The sequence below is a fragment of the Sebastes fasciatus genome, chromosome 9 (assembly GCF_043250625.1).
Source record: "Sebastes fasciatus isolate fSebFas1 chromosome 9, fSebFas1.pri, whole genome shotgun sequence".
NCBI classification, from domain to species: Eukaryota; Metazoa; Chordata; class Actinopteri; order Perciformes; family Sebastidae; genus Sebastes; species Sebastes fasciatus.
The window spans coordinates 13472878-13499924 of record NC_133803.1 but is presented as its reverse complement, the minus strand read 5'-3'; the positions used below and the strand labels follow the sequence as shown (position 1 = coordinate 13499924).

The 27047-nt window shown below is 42.7% G+C and overlaps 2 protein-coding genes across 5 annotated transcripts in view; both read right to left on the bottom strand.

Moving 5' to 3' along the window:
* LOC141773944 (C-terminal-binding protein 2-like) overlaps nt 1–27047 on the bottom strand; it is a 91666-nt gene that overhangs the window by 36439 nt on the left and 28180 nt on the right. For 2 of the 4 annotated variants that reach the window (XM_074646138.1, XM_074646141.1), the window contains exon 2: nt 26302–26472. The exons of 1 other annotated variant lie outside the window; for it this stretch is intronic. In XM_074646138.1, the coding sequence (XP_074502239.1) occupies nt 26302–26359 (58 nt within the window). In that variant the 5' untranslated portion in view covers nt 26360–26472. Of the gene's footprint in view, nt 1–26301; nt 26473–27047 lie in introns of those variants that run through there. One more of the 4 variants, XM_074646139.1, reaches the window with a different exon arrangement.
* On the bottom strand, nt 7190–10408 carry LOC141773942 (uncharacterized). The gene has a single exon (XM_074646134.1). The coding sequence runs from the start codon at nt 9754–9756 to the stop codon at nt 7441–7443; it is 2316 nt and encodes a 771-aa protein (XP_074502235.1). The 5' UTR covers nt 9757–10408; the 3' UTR covers nt 7190–7440.

Below are 27047 nucleotides of genomic sequence, written 5' to 3'. Positions count from 1 at the left end.
GAAAAGAGATGAGAGGAGAGGAGAGGAGAGGAGAGGAGAGGAGAGGAGAGGAGAGGAGAGGAGAGGAGAGGAGAGGAGAGGAGAGGAGAGGAGAGGAGAGGAGAGGAGAGGAGAGGAGGGGAGAGGAAAGAAAAGAAGAGGGAATGAGAGGAGAGAAAAGGAAAGGAAAGGAAAGGTAACGAGAGGAAATGAGAGGAGAGAATAGGAAAGGAGGTGAGAGTAAATGAGAGGAGAGGAGAGAAAAGTTAAGTAGGTGAGGGGAAGAGGAAGGAGGAGGAAAGGTGACAAGAGGAGAGGGAAGGAAAGAAAACAAGACGAGATGATAGGAGAGAAAATGGAAAGGTAAAGAGAGGAGAGAAAGAAAGGAGGTGAAAGGAGAGAGAAGGAGAGGAAAGCAGAGGAGAGAAAGGTAAGGAGAGGAAATGACAGGAGAGGAGATAAAAGGAAAGGAGGTGAGAGGAGAGGAAGGAGGAGGAAAGGAGATGAGAAGAGAGGAGAGGAAAGGAGAGGAAAGAAGAGGAGAGGAGGAGAGTAAAGGACAGGAGGTGCGAGGAGAGGAAGGAGGAAGAAAGGAGATGAGAGGAGAGAAAAGGAAAGGAGGTGCGAGGAGAGGAAGGAGGAGGAAAGGAGATGAGAGGAGAGAAAAGGAAAGGTGAGGAGAAGAGGTGGCATGACTTTAGATGAGGAGGATAGGAGTCAGGGTCTTTCAGCTTCTCGTTTCTATGTTTGAGCATGTGACCTCTTGTGCCTGTCCTTCTTCCGTCTCTGCTCCCACAACTGCAGTTAATCACTTCAAGTCTCGCTGAAAGGAAGCAGCAAACTGACCAGAGAGCTTTACGCCTGCACGGTCAGACTTTACACCTTTCAAGGTCCACTTTCTTTTCATGGCACCCATACAGAATATTATTACTACTACATCCACAAACAAACCGAAACGGACACGCCGGAGCCGACAGGTGTCATTCACTCTCAGAGATAATGATGTTGTTTATCAAATAAAAAAAGGAAAAAGAATTGCAGGACAGAACAGCAAGCTTGGAGTTACAGTTCAAAACACTAAGCTAGTTCTGAAACTATTTCTCAATTAATCGATAAGTTGACAACCATTTCGATAAAGTATTGATCATTCATTCATTCTGTCATTCATTTAACAAACAAATTCATTTATGTTTTACATCAATGTAAATGGAATATTTTGTGGTTTTGGACTGTTGGATGGAAGAAGAAAAAAATCAGGCTTTTCAAGAAAATTGTGAAGGCCATTTTTTCTCTTTCAGCTATTTTAAAGACCAAGTAATAAATTGATTAAATCCGACAAATAAATAAAAATATTGTAAAACTCATCAGTAGCAGCCTTAAACCGGACCAAAAAATGACCATGACACTGATGAATTCAGGTTTACAAAGTGTTTCTTATTCTTATAATAAAAACAAACCAAACAAAAACTTGAGACGTCCTCCTGCTATCCTCCCTTCCTTCACTTGCTCCAAGATGGCAATGACAGAGTTTCCATTTATGTAATCTCCCGTTTGCACTCCTCCGCCCATTTCTAAGACTCTATCACTGCCTCCAAAGCAGTCAATCCTTCACTATCTAATCTAAAGCAGCCCTCTCTGTATTTAACTCCATCCCTTGGTCTCTCTAGCTGTATCTTCTCATCTGTTCGTTCTGCTGTCTTTGGGTATAATAAACTCCCATCTTTACTTTCCTCGTTTGCCTCATTTTCCTGCAGACGGGCTCTGTAACCCGCAACCACAGTCATGAATGAATGTGCTGAGCTGGGTATGACGTTTGTTTAGAGACATATTTCTCCCATTACCTCAAATATCTCCCCCCCCCCCTACCTCTACTCTCTTGAGTTAGGAGGGTGTCATAGCCAAATCATTTCCAACAAAGATTAATTTACAAAGGGAGGGGAGACCAAGAGAAACTGGGATCAATTTATACAAAGAAAAAGAGAAAGAGAAGAAGAGAAAATGAGTACTTGAGATTTGTATAGATCAAATCCTGGCAGCGTGTGACCAGAGACTTTATCCGCTCATGAGGGAAAAGGAAATCACTGCCTGATATTAAGTGGAACATCTGGTGGGGGAGAGGAACTCTGCTCGGTGCCACAGCTGACGCCACACCTGCCAACAGCAGTTTGCACATTGCACACACACGTACAAACAACGCACACTTAATCCTACACACACAGGCTGCATAGAGTTTGTGATGTGGGAGGATAGGCTGGTTTTGGAAGTTTTCTGGTAATGATCCCCAATGTTCCTCACAGCAGTATCCTGGATAGTTAGATGACAGTTTTATGTTACGGCCATCCACTTTGGTTATTTCGAGTTTTGAGAAATCAACACTTTTTTTGGTTTGGCTCTAAATACTACAACACCCATGGGCCTCCGCTGCCATTGCGGAAGGAGCTTTTCAGAGGCAACGATCAGAGCTGCTGCAAATAAAAAAATGTTGACGTATTTTTTGTAGGCCAACAAGGAAGTTAGCATTACCCTGGTTCCCTCGACAAAAAGCCAGTGGGATTGTTCCATTGGATTTTGGATTATTGCGGAAAATAAACTCTGTGGCAAAGAAATGTTGATAATACTTTTCACGTTTCATCCAGAAAGATAATTGGTACCAACCATGTCATACTAGCTTGTTGAGAAGGAGGCTAAGTAACGCTCCAAACTGAAAAAACTGGCTTGGCCATTTTCAAAAGGGGCATTTTTGCCCACTCCCATGTTGATAAAAGTATAAAATAATTGACAAATCTCCCTTTTAAGTAAATTTTGAACAGATAAAAAATGTGCGATTAATTTGCGATTCTGCACAAAATCAACAGTACTTTTACTCACTTTTTCACTTTTAAAAACTAAAAACATCTGAGGCTCTAAATGTTCAAAGGCACAATTACGATAATGTCCATGTCTGTCCTTTCGTTGCTCTGAAAACAACCCCAGTTTAATCCAATGGCTGCTTTACTCAAGGTTGTGGCGCTGGTAAACCACTCTCAGGTCAGAAAGAAAAATATATATATATCACCAGTGACCAGCAGCATAACAAAAACAACCTTTGACTGTCAGCCCAGATTAAGGCCAAAGTTTGACCCTCAAAGTCTCAAAGCAACATTGACAGCTCGCCTCATCTCCATGGAGAGTCCAAGGTTGACTGACAGCTGTCAACGCCCCGTTTCCCCTCCCCCTGCCAGCAATCATCATCTCTCAGTAGCAGCACTATGTCTCTCTCCGTCCCGCTCTCTCTCTCTTCTCCTTAATCCCTCACTCAGTGTAACAACTGCCTGAAGCTTTGACCTGGACCCCGTTAATACATAATCTGCCATCTCCAGAACTAATATGCCACCACCCTCCCCCATCATCCCGCTATAGGCCAAAGCAAGGAGGAAAGAATTGTGGCTAGTGTGTCACGCAGAGCAGAACTGACCTGAGCTAGCATCAGGTCGCCTGGCCAGAGTCCACGGAAGGAAGCCAACGCACTCCGCAGGGTGGAGGCAAAAGAGTGGAAGTCCCACAGTATCATATGCGGTGATTATGCCGGGGTGGGGGATGGGAAGGCCTAGTTAGTCATATAAAGGCGGGGTCTTGCTCAAGGGTATTCCACAAAGCATCATATACTGAGGTGGGCGGGGGCATGCCATCTGTATTTACACAAGGGCTATTAGTTCAGGGAGATATTCTTTCTGGTTGTGCATGCTGCAGCTAATGAACTGTCTGAGGTTGTCAGAATACCAGGAGCTGGTAACTGGATTTTAAGGAATGCAAAATGTTATTGCTGCTATCACAATGTAATTTGTCTACCTGACAAAAATATCAAAATGAGGTTTTTAGCTGAAAGGCTGGATCATACTTTGTTGGGTCTGAAATGCATAATTCTTTTGAAAAAAAGGCAAGAAAAGCCTTGTTTTATTTATCCCACATGAAAAAGGGTGAATGAATATGATTAATTAATACTTTCTTCCAGACGCATTAGCTCAGCCAGCCATTTTGGCTGAAAAAAAAAAAAAAAAAAAAAGAAGTAACATGTAAATTTGCAGTGTTTTCTGACAATGAACCGACCCTTTAACCAGGAGCAAATCTGCCTACGATTACCACCAAAACCCACGTTGCCTAGCAACATACAATTTAGGAATATGCTTTCAGAGCAGCTTTGCGGCTGTGTCCATTAACAGATGAAATTACCAAAGCAACAAATGTCAGCCACATGCAAATGAGGTCTACTCTGCTGACTGCGTGTGTACTAACAATGCCATGTATGTGTAAGTGGCAGACTTGAAGAAATCCTTTTCCAAAGCATCTGTGCTAAGAGCAGCAGTCGGTTTTGACGGTCAAGCAATGGAGATCTATTAATATCTGCTTTCTCGGGCCTTAAAATCAGAGAGACAAGTTAAATTATTTTTCCTTGTCTGCCTTGGCCCCCATTAAAGTCCATTTTAACCTACTGGCTATGTACGGTAGTGACTCACAGGAAAGCCAGGAGGCTGGTCTGAACAAACTGGGACTATCTGTGGATTAGTGCAGCAGTGGAAATGGAGGATCTGAAGGATTAAACCCCTCCTCTCTCTTCTCATTACAACCTGCACAGAGAAAATGACACAATCACACAATCGGCCATCAGCACTGTAATTCGATTTTATCTGTCCAGTGATGCCGCTAGTCAGCCTCTGGTGAGCGGGTGTTGATGGAGAAATCAGCACCTTATTGCCCAAAATGTCTGAAACATAGGCTACTTTTATCAGGCCGTGGGTGTGAAAAGAAGATAATTTCATGTAGCAGCTTTTATTATGTTGAATTAAAGCGGCAGTAGGCAGAATATTTTTGGCATCATTGGGCAAAAATTCCATAATAACCTTTCAGCATATTGTATTTCAAGTAGTCTTAGAGAAAACTAGACTAAACTAGAATAATCTAGCCCGTAACAGGAGACTTTGGCCAATCACAGGTCATTTCAGAGAGAGAGCGTTCCTATTGGCTGTTCATTCAATGGAGGCAGCTGTCAATCACTCTCGAACTCTGATCAAACGGTCAAACTAGGCATCGCTGATCATATATGAATTCATATTCTGTTACTCTACTGCCGATTTCTCACAAAAAATTAAAACAAAATGAAACATCTTGTAGTGTACTGTTTAGCTGTGAAATTAGAAAGTTTGCTCCGGCTGGTGGGCGGTGCTTGGTATTTCCTCAACTGATCTCATCATGGCGACCAGGTTATAAACTTTCTCATTTTACAGCTAAACAGTACACTACAAGATGTTTCTGAAAACATTTGAGGAGAGAAATAGGCATTACAGTAACAGAATATTGATTCATATTTGATCAGCGTTGCCTAGTTTGACCGTTTGATCGGAGTTTGTGAGTGACTGACAGCTGCTCAGAGACGGCAAGGCTCCAGCTCGGCTCTGATTGGTTGTTTTCCTCCGGCCTGTGAAATCTTGTAGATGTCATTAGGAGCACCGGAGGACACAGAGGCACATGTTTTTTTTTCAGATTACCTGTATTGTCAGGATATAGTGACTGTTTTATAAAAATATATATTTTTTTAAATGATATTTGCTCCAATTCTACCTACTGCTGCTTTAATCTGTAATGGGTAAATGATTCAGGGGATTACACCATAAGGATCCACTGACAGAATTCATTTCATTTTAAACTGGAATCAAAACATGAATTTGGGATGCATATTCAATACATTCAGCTGAAAGAAAAAAAAATCAACCATAAAATGAAAAGTCTGCCTTTAACCCACCGGTTCAAATGTAAAGTCTGATCCCTGTGAGCAAATCTGTTCAAGAAGAACTAGACGAAGCTAATTGCTATTTCATGCAGGTCAGTGGTACACCTTGACAGCAGCAGGACTGGAGGACGGCTGTGTAGCCTGAGTGGCTGTGAAGTCTTTCCAGGCTACTCTGATGCACCCTTATTATCATAATGCAATAAGGCATCCATGTTTACAACAACAGGGGCTTGGGGGCTGTGCAGGGGAGATGGTGCGTGGCAGAGCAGAAAGGACTTCATCAAAAACAGCTGCAGTCACAATGATACCACAGCTAAAGAGCCACAGTACATACTGTACGACTAATGCCGCAATCACCATTATGCAACTTTATGAATATTGTATAGTTGAGGCAGATTATATGATTTTAAGAAAGCCTGAGCTTTTGCTCCAATTACGCACCAAGGGCATTACATAGTCAATACGAGCTAAATGAGAAAAAATTATATCTTTGCAAGTAGACTGTGGCAAATGCAATCACATATTTTTCACACATGCACACCATTGCAAATTAACACACATGCACGCCAGGAGACCGTTGATACTACTGCACACAATATCCGAGTTTTCTGGTGAGAGAAGTCTTAATGTGAAGTGTTCACACATGAATGCAGCGACTGACAGACTGTAACATGAAGACAGTGTGCAGTTGTTCAAATTTTTAAAAGGTATCAGAAACGGTGCTGACAGCAGTTCCTCCCAAATCCTCCATATTGCGCCTCATCAATGTCGTTTTGTGTTGCATTTAATGGGGCGATATGTCAATCTGACAAAAGAACTGCATGAGATTACGGAAATAATAAAGGACTTCACACAAAGTATACGGAAGGTCTGACAAATCTGGCTCTCACAGAGATAAGCAGACGAGACAGCGGGATGCAAGTATCATTTTAGGATCAGGGTAAATGCAGACACCAAAAGTAGGACAGGGAATGGATTGCCAGAATGTCTACGCAAAACTTATCCTTTTACGGTATTAATCATAAGCTAGACAACATTTTTGGAAGAGAGATAGGCAGCAAGCAATTTAGATTTCGCTCCACTGGACTAGATGAGAAGAAAAGACACGCCATTTATCCATTGTTGATGTAATGAGAACAAACGCGGGACAGCAAACAAATGACAGCACTGACCAGAAAGATAAACCGATTACAAAGAAAATGCTCCATTTAAATTCTCATTGTGTTTGGACTTTCTTAAGGTCAGACATCATGCATTACACACCAGCAACCACATTCAGCTAAATGGATCTCACATGCTCCTCAGCTGAATGATGGTTTCACAAACCAGAATAAAAACAAACACTCATTTGACAGAGATGGTATGCACATACCGAGGATTCATCACAATGAAGGATGAAAACACATTTCTGGTGCCTTCTTTTTTTTTTTCAAAGAACAGACTGCAACCTAATACTCAAGTTGTTTCTTTCAGTATACTGAAGGGCTCTTAGAAGCGTCAACCAAATTGTGAAAGCATGATATGATTCTTAACAATGCAGCAGCACTGCTTTGTGGAGCTATTCAAAGCAACGAGAGGAATGGGGGAATGGTGTCTTACATAAAGTATGCAAAAAAAATTAAGAGCTCTAGCACAAATCAATTTCCTTATCTATTAAAAACATGTGAACCAGCCAAGAGAAAGCAAGACCAAATGTATCAAGAAATCAGACAAACAACGGATGATAAGGATGAAAGGAGAAAAATAAAAAAGAATTTACTTGTATCTGGAGACACCATAGTGGACACGATGACTGGTGGACCCGTGCGTCGACTTAACTTCTGGTTAGCAGCCAGGACACCTTGGCTTTGGCCTGGTGCTCCCATAGGGACGATGGCATTGTCCATTGAAGTACCCCCACCCTTACGCATCAGCTGAGGGCTGGGGTGAGGGCTGTGCATGGGTGACAATGGCAGTATGTTCCTGTCCCTCTTCATCAGCTCCATGGGCACTGTGTAATTGGTAGAGTACGCTTTTGGTACCTGTTGTGGTGGCTGTGGTAAAGCTGGCATGGACAGGGGCATCTGCTGTGGCATACCTTGCATGGAGTGCATAGACCCTGGCATGGCAGGCATTGACCCAGTCATGTGCTGTGGCATTATCTGCATACCATGCATGGGCATCCCTGACAGCGTCACCCCAGAAGAGTAGGCGGACATCGGTCTTGATTGAACAGGCATAAGTGCTCCAGTGTATGGCCCAGGGGAGCGAGGTGGTTGGCCTGGGTAGCCTCCAGAGGTTTCTAGGAGGTGCTGAGAGGGGGCACTGTTGGGCCTCCTACCCATCATTTCGCCCATCCTTGGGGAGATGGTCTGCATGGCCCCAGGGGACTGCGGGTGCATCATATGGGGGTCCACGGTCAAAGCCTGTGACGGGTGCGTTGGATGGTGCTGCTGCTGGTGGTGGTAGATGTCTGAGCGATGGCTAAAGCTATTGGAGCGGCCTCGCATGGGTGTCTGAGGTTGGGAGGGGGCTGGCGTAGCCTCAACGGGCCGCTTGCAGTTGTGGACCAAGCGAGACAGTACACGAGCCTGGCCGAGGTTGGGGGCGACGGTGCGAACATCGTTCTCCTCCATAACGGCCAGCATGCTAATGGAGTCAAATCCCTGATGGGTAATTGAGGAGATGGTGCTCTCCGAGAGGCCCTCATTTCGCAGCAGTGCAAGGAACTCAGGGTCAACTGCCTTCTTGGGGTCCACAGGTAAAGGCGTCTGTGGGGCAGTGGGGGGAAGAGGAGCAGGATGTGGGGTGACTGGGGGAGGAGGGATTGAAGTTTGGACAGCCTGCACAAGGGCAGGTGCGGCCGGAGAAACTGGTGCGGTCTGCACTGGGGCGGGTGGTGCAGGAAGTGGAGCCATCATAGAAAGGTTAGGGTCTGAGATGGGCATGGTAGGTGGAGGTGGCAGGGGCTGTTGCAGATGCTGCTGCAACTGTTCTTGCTGAAGATGCTGCTGCTGTAACTGCTGCTGTTGAAGCTGTTGCTGCTGTATTTGTTGTTGCTGAAATTGCTGTTGCTGTAACTGCTGCTGTTGTATTTGTTGCTGTTGAAGCTGCTGCTGTTGTAACTGTTGCTGCTGTATTTGTTGTTGCTGCTGCAATTGCTGCTGTTGTTGGATGGTGTAAGGTGAGGTGGCCTCTTGCCTCATAATCATACCTTGAGTGACAGGATCTACTACTAGACAGGTAGCTGCTTGCTGCGAATCCAACGGGCGGCCATTAACATCAGTATAGACCGGCTGACCAGTCAGAGGTGGAGGCTCACTGGCATACCGAGGGGATGCATGCTCCATACCATAGTGAGCAGGAGATGGCTCTCGCGAGGGTATGCGCTGTTGGCCATCTGGCATCATTTTGGCAGCAACTACAGCACCAGGTTCCCTATAAGCTCGACTCAACTCATGAGCGGTCGGAGGAGGGGGAGGAGGAGGTAGAGGCGATGTGGGGGCTTGAGGTCCTGCTCTTCCTCCCTGACCTTGATCCCACACAGCGCGAGCCCCAGGTGCCATCCCAAAATGAGACCCCGACCTACTGAGCGGGTGAGGCGGTGGAGGCTGGTGTTCTGGCCGGTAAAAGCCCTCAGGTGGCCGTGGAGTCATGGCCGGGTCATGGGAATAGTATTCCTGATGTGGAATGGATCCTCGGTGAGCCATGGGCGCACGTTCGTAGTGGTTTAGATCAGGCACAGAGCCCTTCCTCAGCCCCCGTGGGTCCTGTCGGTCTGCGTAAACCTGTCCGTACGGAGAGTCTTGGTAGGAATACTGGTCGTGTTTCAAATCCAGGTCAGGGGGACGCACTCCTGGTGGAGGCTCGTACCAGCCTCCTCCCTCTCCGTATGACAGGGAGCTACGCCGGCCGTTTACTCTTGCCTGCTGCTCGTAGACACTCTCAGCCCTGTCCCACTGACCCTCATTCCCTCCTAATGTGTCCCAACTGTGGGAGCGACCAAGACTCAAATGTTTGTTAGGGGCAAGCATTGGCAAAAAAGCAAAAAAAAAAGAGAAGATTAAGGGAGGAAAAAAAACAAAAAACAGAAAAAGATTTCCACTTGTAGCTGTGTTGAAAGTTGTCTTTCAAGTCTTCATGTACTTTAGCACCAAAAAATGGAACGCAGAGAGGAGTAGTACAAGAAAAAAAGAAGATGAAGCAGGGTCTAACGTTTCACCTGCTATCAGGCTGTAATATTGTAGGTCCGTACTATCAGATGACTCCCCCTTTGGCTGGCAGTCCTTGAATAATTAATCTCTGGTCATGCTGGCTTGTTGTGCGCAAGGAAAGAGGACACCACACACAAACACAACACACCAAACCACACAAACACAATACACTAAAGAGCTAGCAGCTACTCCATGAAAGACACGGTAGCAGGGTGCATGCTGTAGCTGGCCACCAAATGTTGATAAAAAAAAAAAAGACAAAAAACGAAAGGAGTGGATAGGTTGGTTATAGGTTGGGATGGGCAGGGGCTTGTACTAATCCAATACGGTTTATCTCTCCCGTCTCTGGGACATTTTACTCGCTCTGCCGATTGCTATGAGGGATTACAACTAAATAAAGCCTGTTTAATTCCACTTCCCACCGTGACGTCATGTGAACCAGATACAAGCGTATCTGGTGATGTGGATGATGATGATGATGATGGCGATGATGCCAATGATTTAGAGTCCACCCCCCAAACCCCTCACCCTCACCCTCTCCTGAAGAGTCACGTACCTGAAGCGGCCGATGATGCACTGTCTCGTCAACAGGTTCCAGCTTTTGGTTTGCCAGATTCACAGCGCGGGGAGGGGAGGCCAGGCAGGACGCACGGCTTCATTGAATACAAATGAAATACAGTTCTCTCAGCTAAGTCCCATGTGCTGTCAGTAAACATCAAATCCACTCTGATTGGACACTAATCCTCCAGGTCCCATGCTTGCGGCAGAGCCACCACGCAACTGCTGCCCAACTCACTCTGAAATGTCCTTGATACCTCCGTGGCGCTCACTGTCACTGCCCCACTCTATTTGATATGAGATCACTCAGACATGCCATGTATGTTAACCGGAGGGCATTGGAAATTATAATGCATGGATTTGCATGTACAGAATGTATAACTAAATCCACCTGCAACGTTTGTCCTATTTGCCCTATTTGTCGTTTCAAGCAATGGTCATCTAATTTATCGACTTAACAGTTAGGGATGCACTGATCCAACTTTTTCAGCGCCCAATACGATTAGTGATACCTGGGCTTTGGGTGTCGGCCGACACCGAGTACTGATCCGATGCTGGTGTTTAATAATAAGCTGTATGCCTCACTGTGTGGAAGTGACTTGGATCATTCTTTTATGAGTGAGGCAACATCAGGCCTGAAACATTGCTTTTGTAAAACAAAATGTAACAAATAAATACATGGATATAAATGTATTGAATTGTTATTTATTATTAAAATAATAAATAATGCACCAACAACTTGATTAAAAAATCTTCAAAATTAACAGGAATTACAATTCAGGTGTAAACCTTTTTACTGTAGCGATAAACTGGTCAAAACTTAAACAGGAATTAAAATTCCAGTATATGATGTATATAGTATACAAACACAGAATTGAATTGAATAAATCGGCCCCATTATCACAATACCCGATCCAGCTATTTGAGTCAGTATCGTGTGTACAAAGTGTTAAATGCAACACTTGTACAGAAAGTTAGAATCTCAAAATAGTTTTATTTGGCCATTTATATTATGATTTCTAACCATATGCATTTACTGTCAGTTAAAATACAGCACCTTCCCCCTTCTTTCCTGAAGCTCCTCTGATCTCCTTCACTTAGAGAAGCTCTGTAATCTGGATTTGGCCCATTGCAGAGAAAAGTAAAACAGTGGCGGAGTGTAGTGTGTGTGCATCTGTGAGTGGAAGCGGTGAGGGGGGAGGTTTTTGTAACAGTTAATCCCAAGCACAACCTTTGCCTTACAAAAACACTATGCGTGTTGAGCTGCAACACAACACATTCCATCTCATTCCAGTAATGAATAGTATAGTGGAGGAAAAAAAAGCTCTTAAATGTAATGCTGCAGCATTTGATGTTATGTTTGGCCATGAGCCATACATGGAGATGCAATTAACGGTTAACATTCCTTATTTTGTTTAAACCTATAGGTGATGTTCAATACATGACTCTGAAGGTGTACCTGCCTGCCTAGCTGCCTGCATGTCTCACTCCATGTCACTGTGGCTGAAACCTGATCCCTTCCTGCAGAGGATCCCTGTTTATTAATGCATGAAAACAGATGTAAGGTGAGGAAGTGTCCGTTTCCATCCAAATCTAATCTCAGAGCCATATCCACAGCGAGGCGTAGCAATACATATTTTAGACTGTGAGGAAAGTCTTGTTAATTACTGTCTCAGCATATTGAGAAAAGTTCCTGCATATCTTACAGAGGGCCTATGGAAACCGTGCTTGCATGTCCGTCGTCGGCACTAATATCTTGTTTAATCACAGTTGTGTAATTAGAGTAGGAAGAGATCAGAGGGGGAAGCGGAGTATTCTGCTGTTTTCACAAGATGACAGGGGAAAAAAAAAAAAGCTGATGACAGTAGCTCCAAAACCAATTGCGCAGATGACTGAGAACTTTTTCTTTTGGTAAGGTCAGAGGAACATTAGTCAGCTTGATGTAAGAAAGGTAATTAAAATGGGAAGGAGAGGAGACGAGAGCGAGCCCTCGCAGAGATCTAAAACCGACCGTAAAGATGAATTATCAAATCAAAGCTGAGAGTTGGAGAGAAAATCATTTTTGATGCCCATTTCGATTCATCAGGGTGAAACTGCTATAAAGTCAATCAAATTTTACAGTCATTTCAAGTATGGGTGTCATTTATCACCTAAAGGCACACAGTCTTTCCCAGTTACTCATTCTGATCTTATTCGATATAGAAACTATTTTCCAAATCAAAATCACTTGTAAAGGCCGGACCCCTTACTATTCTGCTCTCTTTTTTTTAGAGGGGTATGGGTGGGGAACAGGGGATGTTCAGGGGTAGATATATAGTCGACAGTAGATGTCACATAGAAGTGGTGTACATCATCTGAAAGCTGAGAACCTGAAGATTCATTTGACATGCAGTTCAATGAATTAATTATTAAAATAAATTCTGACAGTGTATAAGGGCTTAGAACATGATGATATAAGTCTGTGATGGTCATTCTCATGATCTATTATGTCTCAAAAATTGTAGCAGCAATTTGAGGGTTGATACCATTTGTTACACAGATTTGGTGCTACATTTAACCATTTTTTTTTACCACTCAAGAATTGATAAAAATGATCAATAATACCTCCAAAATACCACATTAAGACACCAAGACATTGAGGAACACCGTAGAAAAAGCCATGCTGTGATTCGATATCAAAAACTTTGGACATTTGGAGATTTCTGCAGGAATTGCATTTTTTACCGATTGGATGACGAGCACTTCTGTTCTGCACAGAAATCCCCTTATTGTCAATCTACCTAGGAAAGCCATCCATCCTCTGAATGTTCTAGGTCTCTAGTTTGTGGCTGTAAGGTTTCCTGAGGCTGTGATTATCCTAGAGGTCACCACAGGTCATTTTATACAGTGAGGTCAAATTTTAAAAAATTGTCTCACTACAATGAAATGGCTACTATGTGGACTAACATCATCACACATGAATACAATTGGGCTCATTGGATCCACAAAAGTCTCAGCTTTACAGTCATACCCAATTTACGCAATTCCAAGACTGTTTAGGGACCCCAGTATGCAGAAATATATTCAAACACACCATTTTAGAATAAGCGAAAATAACACATTTGTACCGCATGCATAAAACTGCATGTTTTTTGCCCAAAACTGCATGTGATTATCATAAAGTGGGCATGTCTGTAAAGGGGGAGACTCGTGGATACCCATAGAACCCATTTTCATTTGCATATCTTGAGGTTAGAGGTCAAGGAGCCCCTTTAAAAATGGCCATAACAGTTTTTTGCATGATTTGGGCCTCCTTCTCAACAAGCAAGCATGACATGGTTGTTACCAATGGATGGATGGTACCAGTATCTTCACTCTAGCTCTCTAACAATTTTGTGCTAAGGGGTTAAAAGCTAATATCATTGCAAGGTTAACAGCCTCTTTGAGTCTTTGAGACTTTAATGTAGCTGCTTAGATTTAGGAGAAAATGTTCAGCGCCAATATATGCAAACACACACATACACACACACATCCATGTCAAGGGCAACAGCCTATAGAGTATGTGTGATCCCCTGGCTTCCCCAACCTCATCCACTCCTCTCATTACTTCTTCTAGCCCGGCCCTCAAGAGACTCGGGCTTTCAGTGCAGCAGATCACTCATCCCCATAAAGTCAACCTCAGACGGAGAGACCGGGGCAGAGGTGTGTACTCAGGGTTTGCCGATCTAATCCCGACAGGAAAGTAAATCACAGAGTTCTGTTTGCCTCGAACTAAAACAATGTTTGACTTTCACATTCTAATGTTCCTCCATTTGCCATACTTGCCAGACTGTGCACACAACGCCAGATTCACTGTAACAGAGGGATTTAGGAATTAAGCCGGGGATTTTAGAACAAATATAATACCACCCCAGCAGAAGCTTATAAAGACCTTACATTGAATAAGACTTGACTGGTGGAAAAATTCTGAGTAAAACTTACAGGAACCTTGAGTAAATGAACCTCGAGTGAAGCTGCAATTATGTAGTTCAGGGCTCTTTTTTTACTGCTAATAGATTTCAGAAAACTCTACTTTAGCCTGGTATAGTGTATTACTTTTTCTTTCACATCTCTCAGCATTGGAGAAAATGTAATTAAGCAGCGAGTAACAAGACGGACATAATGTACAACAGTGAGATCTGGAGCTAATCTATCATACAAGACGCTTGATACCTGAACTTGCGGTATCGGCCGATACTGAATACCAATCTGATACCAACGTGATAAATACAGTATAATATCTTCGCCGCTTTTGGGCTATCTTCTGTGCAATTTGTTTAATTGTTGGAATGTGGTTTCCAACGCTTGTGCTGCTGCAGTTCGTACTTTTTTTCCCTCTTTGCCTTGGTGAAGTCGTCACGTTCTCTCCCATTGAAACGGAAGCCTTACATACAGTACATATCGTGGTTTTCCTTATTGGATTTTCCACTGTGAAATATTGCCAAATGGCGGACTTTTTCCTCGCTCTGACTACCATTACACTCTCCACTAGCACCGCACTGTTGTTGTTGTTTGCTATTAGGGCTGCACAATTAATCAAATATTAATCTATCATGATTTGGGCTTTCCATTATTAAATGAACATGATCGATATTGACGTTGAAAATGCATGCTCTGCTCTTAGAAAACCCTGCTGCAAAAAAATCAAGCGCTTCCTAAACTAACAGCTAGAGATGCACTGCCAATCAGCAGCCAATTGAAGCTAGCCGTTTTCAGCAGTCTCATATTCATATATCTGAGTTTTTGCCGGTCACACACACATGTGCAGCCGCCAGAGGATGGTTTTACGTCACACACACACACACAACATGTTGTTTGTGTGGAAGTTCTTCAGTGTGAGTGAAGAAGAATTAAAGCTGCAAGTTGTCACAACTGCAAGGCCAAATTAAGCCGTGGAGGAATAACCTTAAAAAACATCTGGAACAACTATCAGACACTTATTATATTGTAATTCGTTCCTGTGCAACCTGCTCAGAGTAATCACAGTGACCGGCTCGTCTGCTGACAGCACGCAGCACATTATGGTGCGTTCAACCTCTATTCAGTAATAATGAGTATTTGGCTATGGTAAATTATAACGCTATGATGATGCGTTCCAATCTTGTAAAATGTTGTTTTTGGCGAGATAAATCATAAAATAGATATTAGAGAAGGACATATGACCCGTTTAACTTCCTAACAGTAGCTCTAAGCAAATTATAATGTATAATTAGAACTACTAATGCCAAGCAAATATTTAAATAAAAGTACAATAATTTATTTCCTAATCATTTGAATTTTGTTTTATGCAACTGACAACTATAGATGACAATAACAAAGTAAAAGGATAACATTTCGAGTTTTTGACGGTTTGAATGTAGCACAACATGGAAGAGAAAGCAGCGCTCTGTTTATTTAAATGAGAAATTCCAATAAAAATATTTTGTCCCTAAAATGTATGAATAATCGTGATAATAATCGTGATTTCAATATTGATCAAAATAATCATGTTTAGCATTTTGGCCATAATCCTACAGCTATTTGCTATTGACACGTGACAAACTACCTGCAATCCGTTCTTCGCTGCGCTAAAACAGCTGTTGCCAGTGGCAGCCATGATACATCCAGGGCAACAGCACAGTGAAGGCTACTGTTTGGGAGCGGCGAAGAGGAATTGATTTCCGGTTAAACAAGTTGATTTTTTTCTGGCTTAAAGGTCCAATATCGTGCTCATTTTCAGGTTCATACTTGTATTTTGTGTTTCTACTAGAACATATTTACATGCTGTAATGTTAAAAAAAAACTTTATTTTCCTCATACTGTCTGTCTGAATATACCTGTATTTACCCTCGGAATTTAAACAGAATTGCATTGCTAGGCAACAGCTTGGGTCCACATGTACTTCCTGTCAGTTGATGACACTCACATACACTGCAACAGAAATAAACTGGGAAACATTTAGAATGTTTACATTTAAATCTGTGTAAAGGGTCTAAATATTGTATATTAGTGACATCACAAATGGGCAGAAATCCTGACAACTTGTTTCAAATGCTCAGTTTCTGAATACGGGCTGTGTGTATTTCCCTGTGGATTGAGTGTTTCGTTACTTTCACAGTATTTATATAGGACTTAAGCCTGCTTTATAATAAAAAAACATGACGATCTCACTTTTTATAATATGGGACCTTTAAAGACTGGTATACTCGCCAATACCTGATCCCGAATTTTGGGCAGTATCGGATGCATTTCCAATACTGGTATCGGTATTGGAACAAATCTACTTGCCATTGTTTAATAAACCCTCCACAACTCCCTGTCACTCAGCCCTCTCAGTCCCAGCCAGCAGGAGAACCAGAGGTGGATCACTCACTTCATGTGCATGCGTGCGCTCATGTGCATGTAAAATGTTTGCATGCCTTACCAAATGTTGGAATCAGAGGGATCACATGCAACAAGCCCATTTGGAAATTTGCTGTCACTCACCCCTCCATCTATCCACCCACTCAAACGTACACACACACACGCATTCAGCTCGCACGATCCCGGATCCCCTCTCAGCCTTTTGACCCTGTTCTGCTCGTCTTCTGACGTGCAGCAGAGACAGCGGCGGCCGCGGCACTTCGTTAATGTCCCTATTCATTCACACACGCAAAGCGCCGCTAAAGCCTTGGCCTTGGCCTGACGTGCCTACATGAATAAACATGCCGACTCAAAGTGAATGCTGCGCCGCAACAAGAAATAAAAACAACTGTCTCCTACAGTGCGACGCCTCACGTACTCAAGGCATGATTTGAATGTTAAACACACATTGACTTATGCATGAGCGTAGGGCAGGAGGCACTAACTGGAAATGGGATTACAATGCCAGTACTGGCTGCAGAGAATGCTGTCAGATGAATTGTAATGCACACTTAACAGACATTATGTACACGGCTGCCTTGTATGTGTTTCCAGTGGGATTATACATCTAAAGCACCTCCACAGGGACTAAATGGACTGTAAAATGGAGGTCGATGGCAATGAAGCTAGTACTTATCTAAATGACAATCACATACTCGGCTAGTGTAACATTCTGAATTGACAGTTTGTTTTCTATTTCGTTAGTACACATGCACTACATAAACAGCAAAAGCCAACAAAGAATTTCTCCAAAATTCCCTCTGTTTGCTATGTAGAGATCCCTCTACCTATAACAAAGAACGTATATTGCTAAGAAGTCAATCGTTCGTTCCATTGCAACGTCAGCGCCCAGCAGCAAAGCTATGCCATCTCGGACTGAAAGCGACTACTGGACGCCAGTAAAACGTCCGCCTACAAAGAGCCGTCCAAAAGTAAAACAAAATTATTTCTATTCTATTGCCATAATTTTAATGTCTCTACCAAAATGGCCTGTGTTGTACAATAAAAATATTATAAATATACATACTATTATAACTACTTACTTACTTACTTATTTAGTTGTTAGACTTTTTTTCCCCAGCTGTTTCCCAGAGGAGCATAAAGTGAGCGATGGAAGTTAGAAAAATCCAGCAGAAAGATTTTGAGAGGAATCTCAGTCTTTTCATGTCGAGGACCTCCAAAATAGATGAAAAATAGAACATAGACCATGGAAGTATATGAGGATGAGTCCTGTGCTTTTGCCCTGCGTGTTAGTAAATAGCCTACAACTACATTAAATTCTGTTTATGTCGTGCTACCAGCACTACTAGCTACTGGCCGATAGCCGGAGACGTTAATTCATCCACCACGGTACAGGCTTACCGCATACAGCCCATGGGTGTATTATTAGATAATAAAAGTGATGAATTACAGCCAATATATCCTTTATTACAGCCGCATACAACTGGCAGGAAGCTGGCAGGAAGCTGGCAGAACTGGATATGTCATAAGAGCGTGCAGGGCGGTGCAGTCCTGTGGGTCTGATGCACATCCATTTTGCCGACGAAAATAACTCTGGATTCAGCTATTAGTTAATTCTACAACTTTTAGGACATAATGATTTAAATGAGGGCTATTTAAGTGTTTGTACTGGGAAGTTGATTTACCTCTGATTTACAGACTCTATACATCCATGGCTATGGACTCATTGGCGTTTACAGTCTAAAAATGGCAAAAGCGTTACCGCAGCGTCATCTATTGTCAAAAAAGCACCGTAGTTTCGCCTCTTTGCTTCTATACTCTTTGCCCATAATCCATCTCCTTTGGGCGCATCCTCTTCCGACCCAGCTTTCATCCAATCTCCAGTCCGATCAGGTGAAGCCACAGGTCATTAAATACTTCGTATCACAGCAGAGTTCATTTTGAAACTAGATTTTTTCCAGGAACTCATTTCCAACTTCCAACAACCGCTAAGCTGCATGCCAGCTCAAACAGAGGCGAACGCAGAACACTAAGAAGAAAAGGAAAACAGTACCAGAAAATTGCATTCAGGTGTGCCCAAGAGACAGTCACACTCTAATGAGAATCATAACACGATCACACATGCGGGTTTGCTACAAATTGTTATACGAATTTCCTTCCAAAAACAACACTTTCTACCATTTTTTCTATGTGCTCTTTTCCCTTCTCCTCCCCACCAGTTCTCTGTGCCCCTCCCTGGCTCTCCACAAAGCCTATAAAGGGGTCGTGGGTTTTGGTGTGGAGCCTGGAACAAGCCCGAGGGGGGGGTCAGACCCAGAGACCGCTCCGATGACTTCATACCAGAGCTGGATGCCAGAGCGTGGGGAGATGAGTGGGAGGGAGGGATGAAAGAGAGGTGGATGCAGCAGAGCCCTGAGTCTCTGGATACGAAGCCACCCCCCTTCCCTCCACAGCCTCCCTGGTTGTACTCTCTGTTTAATATGAAGCGTTTTGTCATAAAAAAGCTTGCAGGACCCTTAAATGTGAGAAAATGAATAATTCACAGGCTAAGTTTTATGGTATTTTAGCTCAACTGGCCCCATTATTAACCGTTCACTGTTTAAACATCTCCTCCTGTTGTACACATGACAAAACAAGACGCATTATCAAGGATTAACATATTTATTTAACCGCCAACTGAAACACTTGGACTCGCCATGACAAATTCCACTACCCCACCTTGTGGTGTTTGCGTCCAAGCACAGATTTACAACTTGTAAATCAACATTCAGGAACATGCTGTCACCGCGACCTAGTTCACGTCGCAAGCGCCGCTCACATCCCATCTCTGCCCAGATCAGTCAGTTAGCTCTGGCTAAACGGCAATGGCAACGACTTGCGCGGCTGCCCAAGCCAATGCATGCTGGGTACACAGATGGAGCGGACAGAAGGAGGCGCAGAGAGAGAGGGAGTAAGAGAGCGAAAGACAGAAAAGGGGGGGAATGAATAGAGAGTACGGGAACTGATGCTCACAACAGATGTTTGCCACAGTTCCCTTATTGCAGTTACACTCTTCCTGGCACTTCATCAAACCCACAACAGAAGGAGTAGTTGTGCCGTATACATTTTGAAAGCTGATATCTAAACTAAACAATGCTGTTAGGCTTAATAGAGAAATACGTGTGGGAATTTGTGTTTAAAACTCACTTTGATGATAATTCAAACTAGGGCTGTCAATCGATTAACATATTTATGAACGATTAACATCATGATTATCCATAGTTAATCGTGATTAATCGCAAATTAATCACAAATTTTGTATCTGTTCAAAATGTACCTTAAAGGGAGATTTGTCAAGTATTTAATACTCTTATCACAGGGGAGTGGGCAAATATGCTTGCTTTATGCAAATGTATGTATATATTCATTATTGGAAAACAATTAACAACAGAAAACAATGACAGATATTGTCCAGAAACCCTCACAGGTACTGCATTTAGCATACAAAATATGCTCAAATCATAACATGGTAAACTCAAGCTCAACAGGCAACAACAGCTGTCAGTGTATCAGTGTGCTGACACACTGATACACTTAAGTGGGCATGTCTGTAAAGGGGAGACTCATGGGTACCCATTAAACCCATTTTCAGGTCAAGTAACCCCTTTGAAAATGGCCATCCCAGTTTTTCCTTGCCAAAATTTAGCCTAAGTTTGGAGGGTTATTTAACCTCCTTCACGACAAGCTAGTATGACATGGAACCATGTTGGTACCAACGGATCCCTTAGGTTTTCTAGTTTCATATGACACCAACATCTTCAGTCCATCTCTAAAACTGAGCACACTACAACCTAAAAATCACAAGTTGCATTAATGCATTGAAGAAATTAGTGGTGTTAAAACACATTAACTTTGACAGCCCTAAATTAAACTAAAAAATACAGTAATCATCAAACATGGTCATGGTGAGCCACCTCTGCTAACATCATAAACAAGACTCTGTCAAAACTGAGTATATGGCTCGACCGTGTATGATCAGTTTGTGAATTTGTGGCTAAATTGTTACACAAATAATCAGTGGTCATGTCTATAATACCAAATCCAGCGTTACATGTCCACCTGGTCCAGTGAGGACACTAGGGGACGCGCTGCAGTAGGGGACGCGCAGCTCCACTCAACTGGCCGTTCAAGCGGTGACGTACCCTATCGTGGAATGCACCTGATTGGTCCCTGGTTTTCTGCAGGAAACAACATGGCGGCCCGATCATAAACTTTCTGTTATTCCGTCTAAACAATCTGCCAAAATCTACTTCTGAAAACATTTTAAGCGAGAAATAGGCTATGCCACTGCTGAATCTCATTTCATTTTAGAACTAGATCGCCTAGTTTGACAGCTTGGTCCAAGTTTTGTGAGCTGGACGCGTCTTGCTGGTAGGCCTCATTTGCATAATGGACTGTTCCCCAACCTTTTCTTTTTGAAAGACCAACAGCCAATGAGGAAACTCCAACACTCGGCCGACCAATCGTGTAACTTCATCACTCGGTCAGTCACTCAGAGACAGACTTTCGTGATTGCAGGGCTGGCTCTCTGCGGTCCAGACAAAAATGTATACAATTTCACAGGGCTGCGACTAACAATGATTTTCATTTTTGATTAATCTGCCAACTCATTTCTAGATTAATGGATTAACTGTTTAGCCTATAAAATGTTTGTTACAGTAATAGTTGGTAAATAGTGAAAATGGGCATTATAATTTCCCAGAGTCCAATTCAAAATGCTTCTTTTACACGGGGTCAAATGTCAAAAACCAAGAGATAATCAGATGAACTAGTAGGAGGTACAATTTCACACAGCATAATGTTTAATAAGAGTGGCTATTGTTTAGGCCGTCCTCTACTGACAAAAATTGATCACAAGACATGATGTGTCCAGAATTGGGTGGTTCATCAGCTCGGCTAAATCAATTTCCTGGGGAAAATCCTAATTTGATTATTGATTAACTGTCAAAACTAATTCATCAAGCAAAATAAAAGCCAAACGTTCTGTTTCCTACTTCTCACTTGTGAGTATCTGCTGATTTTCACTGTTTTATATCATTGGAATATGAATATTTTTTGTGTTTTTGACTGTTAGTTGGACAAGACAAAGGACATCGGGATGTCACCTTGGGTTTACAGACCAAACGACTAATAGATTAATCGAAATAATAACTGACTGACTTGAGTCGCAGCCCTAGTTTTGACCTTGCATGTCTCATCTGAAAACTACAAAAATCCAACATGAAAGCAAAGGACAGCGAATCACATCAGATATCTGCATTCCTGCACCGTGACTACTTCTGATGGGAGTAAACAGCCACACTTGATCAGCCATTTCGAATTCGATTTAGGCCACAGGCGCCGCTCAGTTAGCCACTCATCACAATGAGTAAAGATGTAATCAATGCACTCCACTGTGAAACAAGTATTGGATTGACACACTTATCCTCAGAAGATGAATGGAGATTAGGGAAGCTTCTCTCGCCGTCTCGCCATGTGCGGCCCACGACGGCGACGCAATCACAATCACTCCATAACGTTCTTGTTTTTGTCAATACACGCGATGCGAACTTTGATTTCTATTTCACGCTCCAGTCCCAGCACTCTGTTTATAGATAATAGTGGGTGGCTTTGACATTATGGTGCAGAACACCCCATGCCTCTGGTTTTGAAATACCCTTTTTATATGGCTGAGTAGATTTAACGCTACTGTGAAAACAGCATGATTCACCGCCCTCTGATCTTTTAACTTCCTCAATGTGAATCACCCTCCTCTACACATTTTTAAGAGCAGCTGTGGTGACTAACTGCAGCAGCAGGAAAAAAAAAAATCCCCCCTCGTCTTTGGTATAGAATGACTTCATTGTTGGTAAGCAGAGGAGACATGGATGCTGCTGAAGATGTCTGTAGGACAAAAATGTTGTTATATGATGTTTAACATATTGCTTCCTGAGACAGGACACAGTCATTCTTCTTGTATTAAAAAAAAAGGAGGGAAAAAGTGTTTCCAAGCAAGCAGGGCTGGTGGTTTGGAGAGGTTTGAGATGCCACATGTGGCTCTCATTCTGAGGGTGGAAACAGACAGACATCACTGCTTCATTTAGGCTTCATTATATTGTGTTTCTCAATCTCAACAGGATTTTCCTTCGACATGAACAAAGAGGAATGTTGATACTTGATACTCTAAAGTTTTAATGTGAATCAACTCAATATTACTATGAAAATCTTGAGGTTTTTGCTTATAGAGAGCTGAAGGGAAACTGGAGCATTAATGTTCTTTTCCATAAGTAAGAAGACCTAATTCAAAATCATTTAGAATAATGCAAATTACTAAAAATACAACCCTGCAACATAAAATTGCCCACATGATTCACTCCATTTGTGTCCAAAAGTGTTTATTTAAAGAGGACTTATTATGCTTTTTGTGCTTTTTATTATGCCTCATGTAAAAGGTCTGCAAAGTTACAAAGCACAAAGTCCACCCTAAAGAGAGTTACTGTCCCCCACAGAAACACTGCTTCTAGAATGCCTCGCTTGAAGCCCCGACTTTTTCTTCCGTAACATGGTGATGTCACCAAGTAACACATTTGCATAATACCTGCCTAGCGACTACTTTAGCACGCCCTCCAACAAAAGCTAGTTAGAGCGGAGCTGGAGGGGAGTCCGAAGAGTTTGGTTCGGTTGACTAATCACAACAGAGTGGGGCTGCTTGATTATGGCAAAATATACTGAGATCACGATTATTACGATCACAATTTTTCAGACAGAGGGTGACAAGAAGTGCTGCAGCGCAGCCGGCATGACAAAAAAAAAATAAAAAATCAACATTAAAGCATGTAAACATGTTCTAGTAGAAACCCAAAACATACGTATGCACGTGAAAATGAGCATGATAGGTCCTCTTTAATATTTATTTTTGAACTGTCTTTTACAACGGCCACAGGTTAAACATCAGTAGTTTGACAGACTGAGGCCAGTCTAGTGACAGTTTGAGAATGGACGGAGAGGGACGAACATCTTTTATACTGCAGAGACAGAGGTAGGAAAGGTCAAGTTAGAAAAGAGCGTGGGTAGATATCATGGACAAGGGAAAAACAGTTAGGGCCAGGGGATGCTTGAACCAAACTAGTTTACGACGTGTTGTCTGGCGATGTCTAAAGGCAATCTAAAGTGTTTATAGTTACAGTATATACTGTATATTGAATTGGGGTGGCTGTGACTCAGGCGCTAGAGCGGTCGTCCAATAATCACAGGGTTGGCGGTTTGATCCCTGGCTCCTCCTGTCCACATGTCAAACCCCAAGTTGCTCCCGATGGGCAGGCCAGTGCCTTGCAAGGCAGTCAATGGTGTGTAAGTGAGTGTAACAATCATTCAAATGGGGAAACGACGCTCACTTTCTTTTTTTCTTGTCAGAGTATTTGATTTATTAATTGCTTTACTGGATGTAAAGAGAATTCAACTAATATAACAAAATATTGAATTGAATAACTCTACCAACCCTACCTTTAATTAAAATCTAATTCTAACAGCAAATTCTGTTTAACGCTGAATTCACACCAGGCAGCGGTGAAGTGCAGCTCGCCGCAATAATTATATTTTTCTGGTGGCCGGGAGGCGTATTCATGTGTTTCTGGCGGGAAGAAATTCTTTGTAACATAGGTCAGCATGACACAGGAGTCACAGGATCTGTTGACTGATTGGCTGCGGGTCTTCTCTTGCCGCACTTTGCCAACAAAAGTTAAACTTTTCTCAACTTTCGTTTAGCCGCAGAACCAAACACCCGCAGCACGCTGTGCTCGGGAGCGGCCACCGCAGCTTTTCATAGTCATTGCACGGCAGCTTGCCGCACGCCGCACACCGCCGCTGCTCTGATGTGAACTCAGCTGGTGCATATGCGTTATATGCAGGACACGGAAGTCATACGCCCCAGCTATAATCAGCTGACAGCCCGCTGATTGAATCATCGCTTCTAATAATCAGTCACACACCAATCACAGTTAATTTTCACAACAAGGTGGTCCATTTGAATAGGACTCCCTCCTCACTGATCCCTACAACAGCAATGCTGCCACACTCACCGCTGCTGCTGTTGGCAAAGCTGTGCCTCCACCAACCCAGCCTTTCTAGTTCAGATTCCTAACATGGTTCAAAGGTTAAAATGGTATTCAATGTCTTACTTTGAGCCCACTCATGTCTACCCATTGGGGGTTTTCTGCATTGTGTTCCCTGTTTCGGTTTAGCATGCTGCTTGGCTAATCCAGGGAGCATCTTAAGAGCGGAGTCATCAACGCCAAGCATAACCGTATTTCCATGTGTTGCAATGGTTAAAGGACCAGTGTGTAATAATTAGGGGGATCTATCGGCAGAAATAGAATAAAATATTAATAAGTATGTTTTCTTGAGTGTATAATCACCTGAAAATATGAATTGTTGTGTTTTATTTATCTTAAAAAGAGCCGTTTTGGAGCGGGTCCTTTTCCCTTTTCACAAGCTTCAAAATAGTAGTCCACAAACCAATTGGTGACATCACGGTGACATCACGGTGACATCCCGGTGACTACGTCTACAGTCCATGAGTAAACCTCAGAACACGTTTCACTTTCTCACAAAGACGGATGAAAGAAACCCCCAATGAGTGTTTGAGAGTTATAGAAGCTAATGGAACAGCAGCTAGTGGCTATACTCACATTGCAAAAGGAAAATTTCATCTTGCGCTATACATAACAGTAGGATGACTATGAGTTTGGACATGCATACACACTCTAAATCAACATTCAGCGGCTCCTGTCGTTGCGTGAGGAAAAACGAAAGAAACATCTCTTTGCGTGCGTTTGTGTGAGAAAGACAAAGCACTAGATGCACACGCACACACACACACACACACAAATCAATCACACTACCCACTATAATCAATCTCAGGGCTCTGAGGAGTGCTTCACTTTATTACAAACTCTCCCTACTTCATCTCTCCAGCAATCTGGAAACATCGAACTCAAGTCTCATTCAGCCATCAACCCAACCTCCTCAACACACACACACACACACACACACACTTTCTCCCTCCTAGACAGCCTTCAAAGCTGAAGTCTGGAGCCTCGGCTGGTCCCAAGGCTCCCTTTTGACACACACAAACACACTTATGCAAACGATCCCACTGGCTTTTCACTGGATTTGTAGCAGCAGGCTGAAAGGCTTGAACACTGGTGGAAACTTCATTTCCATATAACAGTAGATGGAATCTTTTCATATAGCTTCAACATAAACCTGTGGAACTAATACTCAAAGTTACATGTACACACACAAAGACACACACGCTAAATAATCAACTTCCAGTGACCTGCGAATGTGTAGCCAGCATTTCAAATCCACAAGTACATAGAAAAAGCAGAAAGAAGAGAAAGAATGGAGAGTTAAAGGAGTCTGTCTCACCCTCACAGATCTTGTCAAGCCGCTGGCGCTTCACTTTATGTTTGTCGACCAGAGCCATCCCGTCACAGCTTCAAACGCTCTCTTCTCTCTGGATTTTTGTATCCACCTCTCTCCTCCTTAAAGTCTTGAATGCTCCAATCCTCCTGACGTTAGCTAGCTGATGTTTTAAACCTGAAATACAAGAAAGCAGGGACAAAGATTATTCTTTGGAAGCCAGTCTGAGAGTGACGTACAGTACATCCACTGTGAGTTTCGCAACTTTTAAAAAATGATTTCTTGGATTTTATGTTTAGTAACCCGGGGGCGGATGGGACCGTATTGTTTTGTAGTTCCTACTTTGTTACAAATCAACAACAGGCATACAAAGACAAGACAAAGGCTTTTCCTAATTGAATATGACCCACTGTCAAGTCCCTGAGTGAATGTTTACTCAAGTGGCAGCCAGTCAAAAACCCTTTTTGCCAAACTCCATATCTCAGTAATTTATGAAAATATAATTATCAGGGTTGTCAATCAATTCAAATATGTCATCAAGATTAATCGTAAATTAATCACACATTTTTTATATGTTCAAATTGTACCGTAAAAGGAAGGTTTGTCAAGTATTTAATACTCTTATCAACATGGGAGTGGGCAAATATGCCTGCTTTATGCAAATATATGTATATATTTATGATTGGAAATCAATTAACAACACAAAACAATGACAAATATTGTCTAGAAACCCTCACAGGTACTGCATTTAG